General features: G+C 40.1%; 1 protein-coding gene across 2 annotated transcripts in view; it reads left to right on the top strand.

Moving 5' to 3' along the window:
* LOC131077960 (ABC transporter B family member 29, chloroplastic) overlaps window positions 1–17,363 on the top strand; it is a 239,394-nt gene extending 222,031 nt beyond the window's left edge. For both annotated transcript variants that reach the window (XM_058015560.2, XM_058015559.2), the window contains one exon: window positions 16,933–17,363. In XM_058015560.2, the coding sequence (XP_057871543.2) occupies window positions 16,933–17,097 (165 nt within the window). In that variant the 3' untranslated portion in view covers window positions 17,098–17,363. The remainder of the gene's footprint in view (window positions 1–16,932) is intronic.
* The last annotated feature ends 826 nt before the right edge of the window (window positions 17,364–18,189 follow it).

Here is an 18,189-nt window from a genome sequence, read left to right as displayed (position 1 = left end):
GTGGTCAGGAAGAAATTTATTGTTTTTTTTAGATTATTTAGTGAGAGTTGGTAATGGGGCCCTCACCCCTTACAATTCATTCTTGTAGGGATATTGCTCTATCTAATGCTCTCCCAATGGGTATACCACTGAACTTAAAATTCAACCTACAGGGATAGTCCTCCCACTGCTTATCCTGCAAGGATATCACACTCCGCACTTCATCTTTGTAATGCCCCCTTTTTGTAAAAACCCTAGTTCTTGCCCTAAATCACCATTTTTATGTAAAACTACAAATGGAACAAGATGCGTACCTGTTTGAGATCCTGCAATAGGTTAGGAAACCATTGAAATGTATGTAAACCATAATATAAATCTTCTAAAAATGATAACTAAACATAAATTCTCTATACCTAGGGTCAGGAATATTAACTTAACCATAGTTATGTCTAATTCCTTATTGGACCTCAACCATAAGAGAGTGGGAGTAAGGAGGATTGAGATCCTCTATCCTAGGCCCAAGAGCAGAGTGAAAGCTAGAGTCCCCTTGGTGTCATGGGTCCATCAGTCAACTACCATGAGGTGGTCTACCTAGTGAGGTATCCTATCACTGTTCTCCTTCATCACTTCCATCCTTATCCTTCTTCTTGTGATTGGAATTCCCCTTTAAATCTATTTCTCCCAAATTAGCCATGTCTTGTTGGGTTAGGTAAAGAATGTAACCGGGTTCCTTGACGACTCCATTTATGAGCCCCTCGTTACCCCTTCATTACATCTCATACCTTCCCCTACAAGATGAACTACTATTAAACACAATTATTATTCCCAAGATGTTTGATCTAATAATAATACCAATTACTATTTCCATATGAACTACTGTTAGATTTATTATATGCTGGCCCTAATGCTGAAATGGTAGATTTAAGGCTGAGACCATCATAAGGCTACCGAGCATAATGATAACAGAAGTAGATAAGGAGATTAGATTGTAATGATAATAATTCTGTGATAGGGTTATGATCATAGATATTACCAGCAGTTCGATCTTCCTTGGTTTGATGTAATGGCCCCAACTGGGAGGCAGGCTGCTGTTCTGATAATATTTGCATTCAATTCCGATTTCCTCTTGGTGCAGGCTTAACGTCTTTCCTTTGATCTCCTTTCTAGAATAATATGCAACTTGGTTTGGTACCCAAAAGTCTGATGCTTAATCAGGCAAGTCCAATAATGGATATGAATAAGAAAATGGTAGATAGAATCCAGTGATAGCAGATTGCAATTTAAACTTGATGCTTGAGAGCCAGTTCTTATTAACTGCTCTTCTGTCTTATCTGATCCATAGTGATGTAACTGGATGCTTTTGATTCATTTCCTATATAGCTCTCAATGTGAGGGAGAGGTCGCACCTCTTCATCATGTGTGCCCTTTGGCAAGAGACACACCCTTTCACCATTAGCACCCTTTGAAAGAGTGCAATTCTTTATTATTTCTGCCCTTTGAAAGGGACACAACCTTTCACAATCAGATCTGCATTTCTTATTTAAATCGTTCTGATTCCCAAATTATCCCCCTCTCAAATGAGGTTCTCTTCTCCCCTTTATATCTCATGTTTGAGGAGTCACAACTTTTCATTCCATGTCTTTTGACCATTCATTAACTTAATTAAAATTTAATTATATTTAATTATATTCTTTTATATTTTAATTTTAATTTTAATTTTATTATTATTATTTACCATTAAATTCTATTTCAAAGTGGGGACATTACAATCTTGCCTCCAACTCCTCCTCTTGTGGGGCTACTACTCCACCAGCTTCTCTTGTGGGACTTGTTGGCATTGAAGTTGTCATTGATGTCAACATGTGTGTGTGCGGGGCTGATGAAGTTGCATATGAGTGCCATTGATGCCATTGATGTCAACCAAGTAGGTCAACTTGCAGGCTGCAGATTAAGTAGAAGAGTTACTGAGATCAGGTTGATTGATGTCATAAGTTGGAGAGACTTTCAGAGATCTCAGTGGTCAGGTTGATGGATAAGATTGTTGAAGAAGACACTATTGTTGAAGAAGACACTATTGTTGCAAACTCCCTCAGTCTATGAAGTTCTTGTTGGATGTCCTAAAGCTGCTCAGGTGATTTGATCGGTATAACTCTGGCCGATCTGGAAGTTGCATCACAATTCTACTTGAAGTTGTATCAGAATAGCTTTGCTGACCAAGAGATCGAGGATGTATATCGGAGTAGCTACTGAAGGCGGAATGATATATTCCTACTATGCCGATAGTTATGGTAATTTTGATGTGTGGTCGTTTGGCTTGGAGGATGTAGAGGAACAAGTGTTGGAGGTTGCAGTGATGCAGGTAGCAGTTGCGCATAACACGTCGTGTTATGCTGCAGAGGTGTCAACCACATTCATCGTCTTCACATAGTGGTCGTGTTGGCAACAGTCATCTCGTCACATGTTGTGGTTGGTATGTCCTGATTTCCACGTGGTAGCCACTGTTTGGTTCACGTGCATCTGAGGGTTCCGTGGTGTGTTCGAATGAGGGTTAAATGACCCTGTGGGATAACATTGTTGACTGGTCAATCGGGCTATCCTATCCCACGATGTTCTTGAGAGAGAGTTTTGACCTCCCGGGATAAAACTTGTGAGGTGCACATGATGTTTCTTCTTATCCCGCAACATGTTGGTTGAGCGTTGGGGAAAAGGTCATGTGCTTGTTGTGTGGGCTAACAGGTGAAAGCATGCCATGAAGAAGGCTCTTATCCCGCATGAGACGAGAATGATGTCAGTGAGCTTGTGGAATAAGAAAACAAAAGGAAGTGAAGGCCTGCTTATCCCGCGTGACCAAGATGGGAAGTGAAGAAGCCCGCGGGATAAGGAAAGGCGAAGTAGGCATTGAAGGGTCTGCTTATCCCATGTGACCAAGTAGGGATGAGAAGAGACTCGCGGGATAAGGAAAAGCAAAGACAAAGGAGGAAAACCTTATCCCGTGTAGGTTAAGAGGCACACAAAATGTTGTGTGGGCTAACATAGAAGAAGAAGATGCTTGTCAAGGGAAGACAAGGCGTATCCTGCGTGGGTTAAGAGACTATGCTAATGTGGTGCGGGCTAACATGAGTAAAGAGAAGGCCTCTTGAGAATAACAGAAGCTTATCTTGTGTGAGTAGACATACATGCGATACGCATAACAGGAAGGATAGTCACAGTATGGAGTTCAACTGATCTGAGCAGCCCGATAGTCCACCTAGACGCTGACCAAGTTTGACTAGACAACGTGGCATGTACAGAGAAAATCAGAGGACACCTGTTGAAAAGATGAATGGTTATTTTGCTGATATATTTGAATTTTGTGATCGACTTTGTGGCCATGTCTGCAAGCCAATAGACTCAGAGGTCCACAAGGATGCTAATTAAGATTGACAGAGCAACTTGGACGAAGAATATGATGACATGTGTGCTCCAGGTGATCAAGTAGATTTGCTAGGATGCTAAATAAGGCAGTTGGTCGATCCAATCAATGCAGAAGCCAGTGATGATGGAGATTGTTGTCGATTCTTTCAAGGTAGGTCGATAGAGGATGGTGATTTCATTAATGGCGATCCAATAGCAGACAGGTGTGCGGCTCAAGATGATCAACATGCAGGAAATCAAATCTGTTGGACAAATTGAGCTTGCTAAAAATATCAAACTAGGTACAACGAATAGTGTGTGAACAGAGGAGACGTGTTCAGTGCAGATAATCCAATCTGATACAGTGGAGATCATCGACAACAGTACAGAGTTGTTCAATACAGTCTGGCACGTGTTGTTGGCATAAATTGCCTATTGTTATGTTTGATAATATTTGTTATCCGACAAGGTATTAATTAATTGTATTGAGTGGGTTGTCAGTCTCGGGTGGTTATGTGTCGGTTGGTTGATGGTTGTGTACCTCTCGGCAACCGTCGGGTCCTTTAAATATGTTGTGTACTGTCAAGGAAGGGACGGTATTGTTGGATCTTTTGTAATCCTTGGCCGACCATCTCTAGTCTTCTTCTCTATAATGATTGCATGTGCGAATAAAGATATATTTTACTACCGTGTCTAGTATGCATTGTCATGTACATTGTTATTTTCTATATTTAATTTACTAGTTGTACCAGTAAACATTTTGGCGTCGTTGCCTTAAAAGAAATTGGGTCAGCCTTGAGTGATTCATGTCCGTAGATCCCATCAAAGGTGAGAAGAGGTCACTGGGTGGTCAAGACCAAGCAATTAGGTGATCTGCTGACCCTCGGCCGGAGGGAGCACATAGACGAGTCAAAGCCTGGAAGTACTCGGAGTGTTGGGACGTGGGAGGTGGACGTGTAGAGGGCACGCGCGTGTCTGAGAGTGCAAGGAAAGCACTGGAATGTAGCAGTTGGAACAATTCAATCAAGTTCGACACACCTGGAAGTACTCAAAGTGTTGGGGACGTTGAAGGTGGACGTGTAGAGGATGCCTGCGTGGCCGAGAGTGGAGGGAAAGCACCAGAACGTAGCAGTCAAAACAGTCCACCCAGGTCCGACACACAAGGCAAATACACACGTACCTTCCGAGTGAAAACAATGTTGAACACCCAGGAGCAAAGTTCACGGGAGACGAGTCGGAGGACCCGATACGGCATTGCAAAACATGCATAACCATTTGGGAGGAAAATGGCCAAGATGACAGGGACTACTGGCTGAAAGAATTTCCCGCCACCCTTCAGGGGATCGCCATTGACTGGTACACAGACCTCAACGCCCAGCACAAGACGAGATGGAGTGATCTGAAGAGGGCGTTCCAGGAGGAATTCAAACTTTTGAGGGATGATAATGAGATCGTGGCGGAAATCTATAATACTAAGCAAGGGAAAAATGAGAATGTACGTGCTTACAATCGTAGGCTCAAAGAACTGTTGAACAAGATGGAGAACCAGCCGGCTGACGGGTTGAAGAAGAGGTGGTTCATGGAGGGATTGATACCCTCACTGCACAAGAAGATGAAAGCAGTGCCTCTGTCCTCATACGTCAATGCGTACAATTGAGCGATGGACATCGAGAGTGAAAATAAAACCTCCTCCTGAGAGAAGAGGAAGACCGATGATGATGAGAGCACCGAAGTAGCAATGACGAAGAATCCAAAACCGTACGAGCCCTTCGACGGAATATGTTGAGAATGATGAAAGAATTGAAGGCTAAGAAAGGAACCAGCAATGAAGGTAATGAACTATGGTGTATTGAGTGCAAAAGGGAGGGGCACACGAAAGGTAATTGTCCTAGAAATATGTTTTGTGAAATTTGCCAAGTGCTGGGGCATTCAATCAAGGGGTGCCCGTACAATTTGAAGATGAGAAGTACACAAGTACTCTTCACATAGGGAGAGTCCAGCCCATCGAAATCACAGAATGTACCGCTAAGTGGTTATGGAAATCAACGAGGGTGAAACCAAATACAGTCCGACTCCAGAGGATGTCCTATCATACAGTGTCGTCAATGTAGTGAATGGGGACACTTTGCGAGAGATTGCCATAACAAGAAAGACAACATACAATTATTGTGCAAATGGTGTGGACCAAGTGACCATGAAGACACCAAATGGCCGAATCAGAAGGGTATTAATATGCTGGATGTGGAGGAATAAGAGGACGTAGTTTTGGCAATCACAAGAGCACAAACAAAGAAGGTGATGTATTCAAACTCTGGTACGGAAAATGAACAAGCCGAAGTAGAACAAGTGTTGGCGAAGGAACAAATAACTTCCAATGGAACTGCAAGTATGTCATTGCAGGAGTCAGAGAAGAACATAGTTCGGCAGGTGCTACAAACAACCGTACCCATCAAGGTGGTAGACCTTCTTCAAACTATGCCACAACTGAGAATGGCAATTGCCAACATAGTCAGCGACGACACAGTCATCCAGAAACAATGTAAGCCACATGAGGAGGAACTGACGAGAAAACCATCAGCCAAAGGGAATGAGTCAAGTGATCCAATGTTGTTGATGGTGAGCATCGGGAGGAAGTCGATGGTTGTCGAGATGGAAATAATGGGGAAGAAGTTGACAAACACCATTATCGATGGAAGCTCGGGAGTAAACGTACTACTAGAAGACACGTAGAAATGTCTGGGGAAGCCGAATCTTTGGCCGCCAAGCTTCCACTTGGTAGGTGCCAACCAACACGACATCCAGCCATTGGGAACATTGATGGCACAAAAAGTAATGATTGGGACACAGATTTTTCTTGGACTTTGTAGTCATCCAGTTACAGAAGAAGGCGTATGATGCACTCCTCGGGAGGGGATGGTTGGCTACTGCCAAGGCGAATCATAACTGGAAGCAAAACACTCTTGATCGAGAGTGACAAGAGGAAGCACGTCATTGACTTGAGGAATCAGGCAGTGAGTCAATGAGTGAAAAACTGGCACCCTCGGACTCTGAGTTTGAGGGTGGAGAGTTAGGTATGGATGGAGGGAGGAAAGGAATGAAACCCAATGATGAAGGGGTGCTCAAACTGGAAGATTGCTCTGAAGATGAGACGAGTTCCCTGAATGGACTATTCCACTAGCAAATGGAGGACTATGAGGTATTTTTACCAACATGCAATTTTCTTGAAGCTACAAAAAATGGTGAAAAGCAATTGATGGAAGCATGTAAAGTTATGAATGATACATTTGGTAGTACGAAGATGGAAAGTGGATGGAAAAAGCCCACTGGCGAAGGATAGGGGTTGTACAAACAAAGGAGCTTGCATGAAAGGAAATCATACCCGTATAGAGTCAGATCGTATGCAAGTGTATTGTCAAAGAATATGGAATTGAGAGGAAAAATCAAACAGAAGGAACCGTGCAAGCCACAACGAATTCCATCTCGGTCGTACGACACCAGCTGTACACCCTACGGAGTAAGGGATCGCACAGCAAGGAGACCATACAACCCATAGAGATACGCGCAAAACCTAGCCCATACATTGCATGGGGACGAAATAGAACTAGCCACTCTAAGCACATTACATAGCCAGGAAGCACGAGGAACTCGATGCAGAGAAGGCAATAAAGGCAGAGGAAGTAGTCTATACATGGTCTTACATCAACAAGGAAGTGGGCCGTACATATCAGTATGAGCCAGATCAGGTCGTCCGTACCATATCCGTATGGGCTGTGCAGAACCGTATAGAGAAATTCGTACGGGGAATACAGAATTGCAAGGAGGAATCTGTATGGAACTGACTAAAGGAGAAAACCGTACAGAGTGCGAAGAATTGGAGAGAGAAATCTATACGGTAATCTGTATAAGGTGTGAGGGTGTGCAAAGGAAATTTGCTGAGACTCGTACAAAATTGGAAAAAATCCGTACAAAATTAGCTTGGAAGGTGTTGTGACGTTTTCACACATCGCCCCATTGCAAATGGGGACCCATGTTTTTTTGCTCGTTTTGTTCGTTTTCGCTTTGCTTTTTTAGGGTTTTGTTAGTTAGTTGGTCGTCTGGATTTAGGGCCAAGCCTTAGGGTTTTAAATTTTGCCTTTTCAAGCCAAAATCCAGTCGTTTTTGGGAGCTTTTTGAATTTCCTTTTCTAGAATGCAAATTTTGAATGCAATGAATTCGCCAGAATGGTCTAATTTTCAATTGGAATGTTGACGCAAAGCTTAAATTTGTCTAAGTGTTGAAGATGAAATGTGATTTTTTGTCCAATTGAATATTTTTGACCAAATTTTGACTTTTTTGAATTTTGATCCTAGGCATTTCAAATGATTTATTTTCGCCTTGTGAAGTGTTAAAATGTCTAAAATCGTGTTATTTTGGCCTGTAGGAGCAAAATCGCTCCTGTCCCTCAGTGAAGGACCGGAGCTACAAATCCAATTTTGCTTTGTCCTTGCAAGATTTTAACGTCTTGACGATGTGAAAAGGTCCAAAGAGGTGCATTTTATCAAATGAATATAACTTGAAGCGTCGCCCAGGGGATCACATAGGATAGCAAGTCCAGCTTGAGTGAGGTCCTGATCCTGAAATTTGGCTAAGTCTGGAATGCCCTGATCCTGAATTTGACTAAGTCTGGAAACTGAAAAAACCTCCAAAAACTAGATTTTGCAATATAACTCCTGGAGGTCTGAAACCACTCTCAAACATCCTGAAAGTATATATGGAATATAACTTAAAGTATAAGAAAGAAGAAAGATAGAAGGAAATGTCACTTATACCCATCAAATTTATCCTGATTGAGAGTGCGAAAAGTCAAATTTCGCTCGTGTCCTTCTCCAAGGGTCCAGAGCGAAAAGCGCTCCTGTCCCTCTCCAAGGGACCAGAGCGAAAATGATTAGTTGAGCCATTCCTGACCTCGTTCGGACGAATCGAGACATCAAAGGCATGGTGAAGGACGAAATGAGCATGATAGAGCATCCGGACTTGATCAAAAACAATAAAATGCTTAAGTTCGCTCCTGTCCCTCAGGAAGGGACCAGAGCGATTCTTGTTATAGAGGATTTTCTCGCCAAGTTACGACCGATTCCAAGGCATGGATGAATGGAAGGACGTATTATGAACCCGTGAATATAAATTTGGAAGCTAGCAAAGTGAAGCGAAGCATACAAAGCCAAGATCACTCCTGTCCCTCTCCAAGGGACCAGAGCGATATGATGATTATATTGCCGTTCCTCCAAATTTAAGACACTCCAAGGTGAAGAACAAGGTACCAAGGACGTTTCGAAGCATCTCCATCAAGCACAAAGTTACAAGGATCGCCACATTGAGGGATTTGCTCTAAAATATCCTAATTCGCTCCTGTCCCTCAGGAAGGGACCAGAGCGAAATTTCCATAAAGACCAAGATTTTGAAAGTTTAACAAGTATCAAGCCACCAAGAGGAATCAAGGGACGTCATTTCACGCATTGAAGGTAATGGCAAGTTGAAGAACGCAAGGACAAGCTTAAAAACTTGAGGATCGCTCCTGTCCCTCAGGAAGGGACCAGAGCGATATTGATTATATTGGCCAAGTCTCTCAAAATTTACGTCAAGCCAAGGTTTTGCAAGATGGTAAAAGGTCTAAGGCGTCTTTTGAAGGTGATATACCAAAGTGTTGAACGTTAAAATGCTACCAATTTGCACAAAGAGCCTATATCGCTCCTGTCCTTTGGACAAGGACCAAAGCGATTTTTACTAAAACACTCATGTTCCGTCAAAACCAAGACAAGGCAAAGATAGGCACGGTCAAGGACGTCCTTTGGAAGACAATGAATGAAGAACAAAGATCAAAAGTTTGCAAATTTGAGCCAGGACACTAGGATCGCTCCTGTCCCTCAGGAAGGGACCAGGGCGATATTACATCCAAAGGCACTCATTCACACATACAAGACAATTAAATTCGAAGAACCTGACAAATGATCAAATTTAAACGTGGAGATGAAGGAGTTGAACGTTGAAGTTGCAAAAAATCATGACAAAATCATGGATCGCTCCTGTCCCTCTCCAAGGGACCAGGGCGATGAGGTACGTCCCTCTCATTTTCATAGTTTTGGCGCCAAATAAGCAATTCAAATTTTCCTTAAATGCTAAGTTCAATAAAAAAATTGAAAATCCTATTTAATTTGGCATTTAATGTGGCGTTGATCTTTTATTAATTATTTTTGCCTTTATAAAAATCGAAATTTGCAAATTAAAAACGTAAGGCATTAATAATTAATTAATTAATTAATATAAAAATCGAATTTGAAGCGCTACAAAGGGAGGTCGGCCTTGTTATTTAATTTAAAAATCATTTAAAAAATCGTTTCATATCCTCAAGTCGGCCTAAGGGATGAAAAGGTGCAAGCGCTATATATGGAGGGTGAAAACAATCATTTTCACATAATCATTTCTTGCTTTCTACATGCGATCTTGAGGAGAAGGAAGGAAGTGCGAAGTATTTCAAGTATGGAGTGCGAATTTCAAACCAAAGGTGGCGCTAATATTATCTAGAGTGGTGAGATATTTTGGAGATTTCAGTGGAGCGATTTGTCAAGGGTGAACTTGGAGATCCATTTAGGACCACGTCAAAGGTGCAATTGAAGATCACGTTGAAATCTGAAGGGTGGCGAAATTGCTAACTTGAAGAGGAGATCACGTCCAAGACTTGAAGGGTGGCGAAGTTGATAAGAGGAACGTTCTTTTGAAGATCACATCAAGACTATCGAATTTCAATTTTGCCTGGGCGAATTTTATTCATTTTGCATTCTAGAGTTAGTTCTCTAGTGAGGTATGGCGATTTGGTTTTTTTGTTTTAATTTTGAATTTTAGATCGTCATTGCCTTAATTTTGAATTTTGAAATTTTGTTTTCCATTAGCTCAATCATTTTTAGGAAATGATTAATAAAGGACTTATCATTAGGTTTCCTAAAAATTTGCTCTCTAATTTATGTTATGTATTGCAAAATCATGTTACTAATTTTGAAATGTTGTGTAGGCATCAAATGGAGGTCTCTTCAAGAAAAATCAAGCCGGATCAAGGACGGTCTTCGCCAGGACGATCAAGCCAGGACATGGACGACCTTCTTTGGACTAACATCATCAAGGGCAATCCAGTGTTCCAAAGCGAGGTACATCATCATCCTGCACATCAAGGACGCAAGGAGTTAGAACAAGGGCTCGTTGAAGAAGCAAATAATTCCAGATGAATTAATTAAAGATAGCCTCTCAACAACATCAAATTGAATATCTAGCAAGCTACAAGTGTCAAATGAGGTGGCGTCCTAGTCATCACTTCTCCAATCAGTGAAGTCCATCTCAGCATGTCCAGATTCAATGTACTTAACTCATGGAAGGTGGCACAAACTCCGATGTACCTACCCCGGCTTTCCATTGGTCGATTTTTCTAGAAGGGACATGTGTCCAAGCAATACAATTATTTCATTGGTCAAGCATTAAATGTTATGTAATGGTTGTAACAAACCCTAATTAGGGTTTTCATTGTAAAATCTTGGCCATTGATCTTGAATTGATCTAAGCCATCAAATTGTATTGTGGGCACTATATAAGCCCAGGCATTTCATTTGTAAAGGCTAATAGTTAGCAATTAGAGAGAATTGTAAATAGTTAGAATAGTTAGAGAATAGTTGGAAGCAATTAGAGTAGAATAGGAGGACAAGGCAAGAAATTGTTGCCATTGATTGTAAACAAACTCCATTTTCATTGAAGTAATGGTGAAATATGTCGTTTTTCTTACAATTTGCATGGTTCCTTGTTGAGTCTTCAATCTTAGATGGTAGATGATTAGATGAATGGAGGAAATGTTATTGATTGATGGTGGAATTCGTACATCCATACTACTAGCAGTTTGTTGATTGCAGACTTGCCTTGCGTAGTCAACTGGATCATTCAGCCTAAGCTCAATTTCAAATTGTCGCCTCTTCATTGATATGCATCAACTTGGATGGTATCTATTCCTGCGGTGATGATTTGAACATCATAAAGCTTCCCTAGAAGATTGCACTAGTCTTGTGTAGATGTTCCATTGATGTCAAAACAAGACCTAGTTAGAGTTTCATCAAAAATCAATCATTGCTCCTACATTCTTAGTATTAGGATTAGATCCTCTCTTCGCCCTTATCCTTTTTCCATTTTTTTAATCCAAGTCAGTCAGAGCCTGTGTCCAGCAAAGCAGATCGGAAGTTCAATGTAAGTCCCCTTGTGATTCCAGCAAATCACATCATACCACTGGAGCTTGTCCACATGTAGAGACCCTACCAAAAGAACCTTGGAGTCTACCTAACTGATCCTTTACGCGAATCTTCAGCAGTTAGAGACTATTTTCTCAAGAGAGGATAAGATGCCTTTAGGTATTTTATTCTGTGTATGATGGTGTACAAAATACACGTCAACAGAAGGTAAGTCCGTATGGTGGCAGGCACAACACAGTCCGTAAGGAGGACGAAATTGATCGTGCAACAACAACCATCTGTCTATACAAGAACCATATGGAACTACAAGCCGAAGTTGGAGAAGTGTGACCGTACGGAATCAAGACGAAGGAATTGGCAGAAGGCACCCGTACGAAACTGTGCAAGGCAAAGAAAATCCGTACACAATCAGTACCAAATTCACACAAAGTAAAAAATACGTACACAATCAACTGGAGGAAGGAAATTGTACACAATTCGTACGGACTTAGTTGAAGGGGGCCACGCAAGCAACGTGTACAGCGACCAATTGAGAGGGAAGCTTGGTGCGGGGGTAATTCTGTACGCACAAGTAGAAGAGGAATTTATGTGCGAAGAGGAGAGGTGGTTCGTATGTAGTCCAAACTGCACGCAGTGTGGTTTTGAGGCAGAAATCAATGTTTTTGGCATCTTAAAAAATCATGTGCACCATGGAGTTCCATGTGGTTTTGAAGGTTGCAATTTGGGGTTGGCGGCAGGGGCACTGCCCCTTGACCCGCTAGGGGCAACGCCCCCAGACCCCCATTGGGGGCATTGCCCCCAAACCCCCATTTGATTTGGCAGGTACACTACAAGTTGGGGTTGTCCAGTCGAAGTCACTGTCTATCGTTAGTCTTCTCGAATATTACTTAATGTTTGCTTGTCGTTTGGAAGACGAATTTTTCTTTGGAGGGGGGGGGGGGGGGATGATGTTGTTGGCATAAATTGCCTATTGTTATGTTTGGTAATATTTATTATCCGACAAGGTATTAATTAATTGTATTGAGTGGGTTGTCAGTCTCAGGTGGTTATGTGTCGGTTGGTTGACGGTTGTGTACCTCTCGGCAACCGTCTAGTCCTTTAAATATGTCGTGTGTTGTCAAGGAAGGGACGGTATTGTCAGATCTATTGTAATCCTTGGCCGACCATCTCTGGTCTTCTTCTCTGTAATGATTGCATGTGCGAATAAAGATATATTTTACTGTCATGTTTGGTATGCATTGTCATGTACATTGTTATTTTCTATATTTAATTTACTAGTTGTACCAATAAACAACAAGTCTGGGAATTTGAGTCGCTTGCTGGAAAGAGGTAAACCTACTAAGTGAACGATCAACATGTTGTATAGGAAATCGTATAGATCATGTGGTATGACAACTATACAAAATATGTTTTGTCTGACATGTGATGAGAAGACAGAGGAGAGTAGTTCATAATAGAGTAGAGCGGAGTAATGAGTGTCATAGCAGCCAAGCTGAAAGGGGTGTAGTTGCAGAAGCACTGAAAAGAGAGAGAAAGCAGCAGAGACAGAGTCAGAGAGTAGCAAGAACCAGAGATTAAAAAGATGCAGAGCCAAGGCAGATAATATAGTGAGTGATGTACATTGTGTGAGGCAGAAAAGGAAGACAAAGAGCAAAGAACAAAGAAAAAGGGCAGAGAGCAGGTTGCAGAGCGGAGAAGAGGAGAGATTGAAAACAGAGTTCAGAGAGAGAAGAAAAAAATGAGTTGAAAAACCTCATTTGCAATGAGGTGCCTGATTTGTATTTGAAACTTATATTCATTGTAATCTCTGAGTGGGTGCTTAGAGCAGGGGTAGGTGCTCCTTTGAGTAGAAGCTCATAAACTATAGGTGTTGGTGCTCCTTTGGGTTGGTGCCCATAAAAGTTGTAACCAATGATTTCATTGTGAGGCTAGATTGGAGCTGTAGACTCCAGCAGCATTTCTCACCGAGGTTTTTCCCCTCCGTGGGTTTTCCTCATATGCAATTGTGTTATGAGTTGCCTCTTATGTGTGTGCATTGATTTGTTTAATACCTCTGCTCATGGTCTTGTGATTAAAGTTATTGTTGCTTAGATCTTTTGAAGGTAAAAATTTTTATTGATTACCACTGATTCACCACCCCCTCAGTGGTCCATTGTGTTCCTTCAGGACTATTGCTCCGCTTCTTTTCTATACAAACTCCTCCTGCTCCTTTTGCTTGCCTCTAGCTTTTCTAGCTCCTCTTGTGAAACTATTGCTTTGCTCCTTCATTCCATCAACTCTTGTGCTCCCCTTGCCTCTCTTATGGGACTATTGTTTTGCTCCTCTCCACCAACTCTTGTGCTTCTCCAGCTTCCTTTTGTGGGGATGCCTCACATACATTTGCATCCCCTATGGGGATGAAGTTGTACTTCCAATAGGATATTGCTTTGCCCACCAATGCTAAGATGTCATTCGGGGGATCTAAACTTTGGTCTCCAACATAACAATCTTGGCTTAGTAGAATTGTTATATCAAAAGGAATTATTTTCATCCTCGAATCATTTGCAAAGATTTTAGAGGGAGAAGTCATTGAGCATCTCTTGTTCTTGTCAACATTTTCATATGTTCTCTTTTAACAATGGTTGTAGTTATTTTAATGTATTGTTTTTTGCTTGTTTGAAGCGATATAGTTGGGCTCTCTATTAGTGCTTGTTTCTTGGTCAATTGCACATGATAGTAATAATTGCATCCTTACACAAATATATCCTATTACAAGCCATGCCACATTCCTCTAAATGAAAACCTCTATTATAAGAAGACAATAAGATATGAAATATAGTGTATTGATGATTGATGAAAATAAGCCGATGCATCAATTGCAGGATCAATTGTGGGATCAGCTATTTGCAACTATTGTCAGTTGAAAATTGGTGGAGGCATCAATTGCTTCAAATACCACCTTGCATAGATTTTTGGTTGTGACGTCAAATTGTGTTTGAACCTTTAGCTAGAAGTTGTCTATGAGGTGAATTGTGACCTTGACATTGACAAAACAAAATAGATTGGAGAGGATAAGGACATTTGCAACCATGCAACGAAGATGAATCTCAACATGGCTTTGGAATTAGAGATAGATAGGATAGAGATTGTGGGCTCCACTTGTGGTCCATGAATTTGCAACAAAACAACTTCATCAAGTTTTTAGCTGAATACTGTCACAAGAATTTTTCGTTCCACTAAGCTTTCCGAGTTTGTAGCCTTTTCTTGAAGTTGCATTTTGGAACAAGAAGTAGCATGATGTGTGTGAATTTCCGGTATCACAACAAATTTCCATTCAATGTGGCAAGTAACCCATATTAGGAGAATTTGTTTACAACCCTGACTAGTGTAGGGAAGGGTCAAAGATGCAGAATCCACATGACTTAAAGTGGGTTGTCTCTTCAGAAAGTAGTGGCAAATGGAGACAATGGTTGAAGAGGAAAATAAATATTGGTGTAAGTATGAATATAGCATATTCAGGTGGTAGGAATCACATATCATCAAATTTCTAGCAGCTTTAAATAGTGAGGTGGTGTTCTTGAGGTGCGTTGACACCTGAAACAAAGTTTCAAATGTTGAGAATTTGAGTCTAATGTTTTAGGATGTTGTATACAAGGTGGGAATGAAAAATGTGGTCCAAGTTGTAATAGATAATGCAACAATGTATGTGGCAGCAGGGAGACTTGTCGATGCATGTTTGCAATGCCAACATGTTGGAACAAAAATCATTCCCCTACTTGAAAGACTTTAACCTCAATAGTATTCTTTATGTTTTTGTAGATTCAAAAGACACTCAAATAGCTAAAAAGGTAAGTGGTATAATCGTCCCATTCAAGCTACTCTAATGGAATACCAAAACCTATAAAGTCTTAGGTTGTCCTATTGCAAATGTCAGCCACATGTTGTCCATAAAAAAAGCGATTGCAGAAAATTCTGTTTTAAATTTAAGAACAAATCAAAGCACGTGAATTTCAGATTGTAATTACAAATTTCCTGACAAAACCATCCACCATATGTTTAGAACAGAAAATAAGTCAAGAAAAGCCAATTCAATTGTCTGATTTGAACATAGTTTTTAATATTTTAAAATTGAACTTAATCAAAGGAAGATTCATCATTTACATTCAAACATTGAACACGAAACTCTGAAACCAATACCAAAATTGTTTCTAACTAACATTAATGTAACCATGTGATAAAAACATTCCAAAAAGAAGAGTGAGGAAGAGAAAGGATAGAATAAAGCCTAAGCTTGTGAATCTTGTGCTCGAAGCATCTTTCGGCAAGTAGACGAATCTGATATAAAACCATTCTTTGCTTGGCCAACACAAAAGAAGCTGCAATTGTCTATGGAAAGAAAACATGCAAAAAAGTATTAAGCAACAACCACTCTATTCTAGGCATAGATTGAGGATATGATTCTCACTACTGAAGGTGAAAAATAGATGCTTTATGCTTTAACTACACCAAGGTGATCAGGTTTATCACTCAAAGGGATTTTCCCTTAGGAAACCCTTAGTAAATCAAACAACATTCAAATTCATCAAATACTCTTGAATTAAATGCAAAAGAACAAGATTACAAACTCAGCCATTGGAAAACCAGCAACCAATGAAAAGAACCAAAAGAGCTGAATTGTATTGTGTAAAGCTGAAATGTTTGGTTTCTAGCTTTTACAATGTCATGTCTTTACATGTCTATAGATCTTGTTAGAAGGCAATATGAAAAGTTTTCCCTACAAAAGCCATATAAGACAAAATACATATAGAATTTGAAAAGTCACATTACTTTACACTTTTTGAGTTATAATTTTTCATTACATCGAAGAAAAAATACACCATGCAAATGTACATCACTGCTCCATATGTGCATCTTTAACCTTTTCTTTAGTAACTTCCTCAGTTCTCTGATCCTTTTGTGTAATTTCCATGCATTCATTTTGCTTTTTACTCTGATCTATTTATATGCATTTACATGCATCATTTGTCTGTAGTTTTCATTAGTTCTGTTTTCACAGTTATTTAGTCCAGGTGCCAAAACTTTAATACCAAAACTAATCTGAAAGACAACTTAGTTTGAGCTTTCTTTTCAAGTCCCATCCGAGCCTCTCTAAAAGGAAAATGAGGACAATGAAAATGGACCGAATTCCATGCATTATCACAGATTTTTAACAACCATTAATATTGTACTTATGGTTCTGTTTACCATAGTTTGTTCACATTAGGGAATTAATTTACAATAAATCATTTATCAACATATTCATTTATTTTGGGGGTAGTTGCAGGTTTTTGTAATTGCTCATCGGCTGGAAACAGTAAGCAAGGCTGATCGGATTTTTCTCTTAGATGGAGGAAAATTGGTGGAGGAAGGAACTCATTCTTCTCTTTTGGCCCAGTCTGGCTTCTATGCCTCATTGTATTCCAGTAAGGAACTTTTCAAAGGTGTTTGAACTCTAAACCATATCCAGGGTATATATTGTCTCAGTAACAAAGTCTTCAAGTTGGTACTTCAGTCACCAGTTATAGGCAGATTATTCTGTAACGATGACTCAACATTTTTTCATGTTAATATTTAGAAATTAATTACATACAATGAATGTTGAACAAGAGTTCAGTTTTGTGCAACTCTGATACACTTTTTGGGGTTTTGAAGTTCATTCACTTTTGTATATTGTTACAAGTAACACAAGTAGTTTCATGAGCATTTTGGTATTCACTACAGCTTTGTTTAAGTCAGGCATAAACTGGATATTTTGGTTTTTGAAGTTTCTTGTCATATTATGTACTTGAATTCAAAGGTGGTAGATATCATGATCTATTCTATTAATGACTGATGATATGATAATTATTTATTGCCTATAGAGTTACATTGGGTTTGGATGATTGCTTTGTTTACGTATTAATGTGATCAGTTGGGAGAAAAATATAAAGCGATGATTTACTGATCAACTAAGTTACTTTGCTTTGGATGTTGTGTTGTTTACATTTAAGCTAGGTTGGTTGGAAACATAATAATAAAAGCAATTGTTTTCTGATCCTCAATACCAACAACATTGAATGGTCTCATCTGACAGGAAAGGTTACAGGCGAGCTTTTCAGTTGTGCCAGGTTGGATACAAGTTTTCATATTCTTCCAGATGTGTTTGTGTAGATTATTTTCTTCCTGGGTTTCTTCTCAAGTTTGGACATAGGGGGTTTGAGGTGGTTTCTGAGTCTATTCTTCTTTTCTCGGGCTTTCTAGGATTTTTGGTTACATGATGCAGTGCCAGTGATCCTTTGATGGCTTTGGTTATTCGTAGATTCATGGGTTGTGAGGAATTTGTACATGTTTTGGGATAAAAATATTGTGGCAGATGGTAATTGGGCAATCGCCATATCTTGTCCCAAGAAAATCTAGGCTTCTGAAACCCAATATTGATAGAGACAGAAATGTTGACTGTGGGCTGGGACCATAAATAGTAATATCTGATAAAAAAATTAACATTTAAAAGCTGCAAACTTAAAAGTATTGGAGTTTCAACAAGCAAGCTTTTCTTCTGGTA

This window comes from Cryptomeria japonica, chromosome 5, assembly GCF_030272615.1.
Source record: "Cryptomeria japonica chromosome 5, Sugi_1.0, whole genome shotgun sequence".
NCBI classification, from domain to species: domain Eukaryota; kingdom Viridiplantae; phylum Streptophyta; class Pinopsida; order Cupressales; family Cupressaceae; genus Cryptomeria; species Cryptomeria japonica.
The sequence above is the reverse complement of the archived record's forward strand: the minus strand, read 5'-3'. Positions and strand labels throughout refer to the sequence as shown.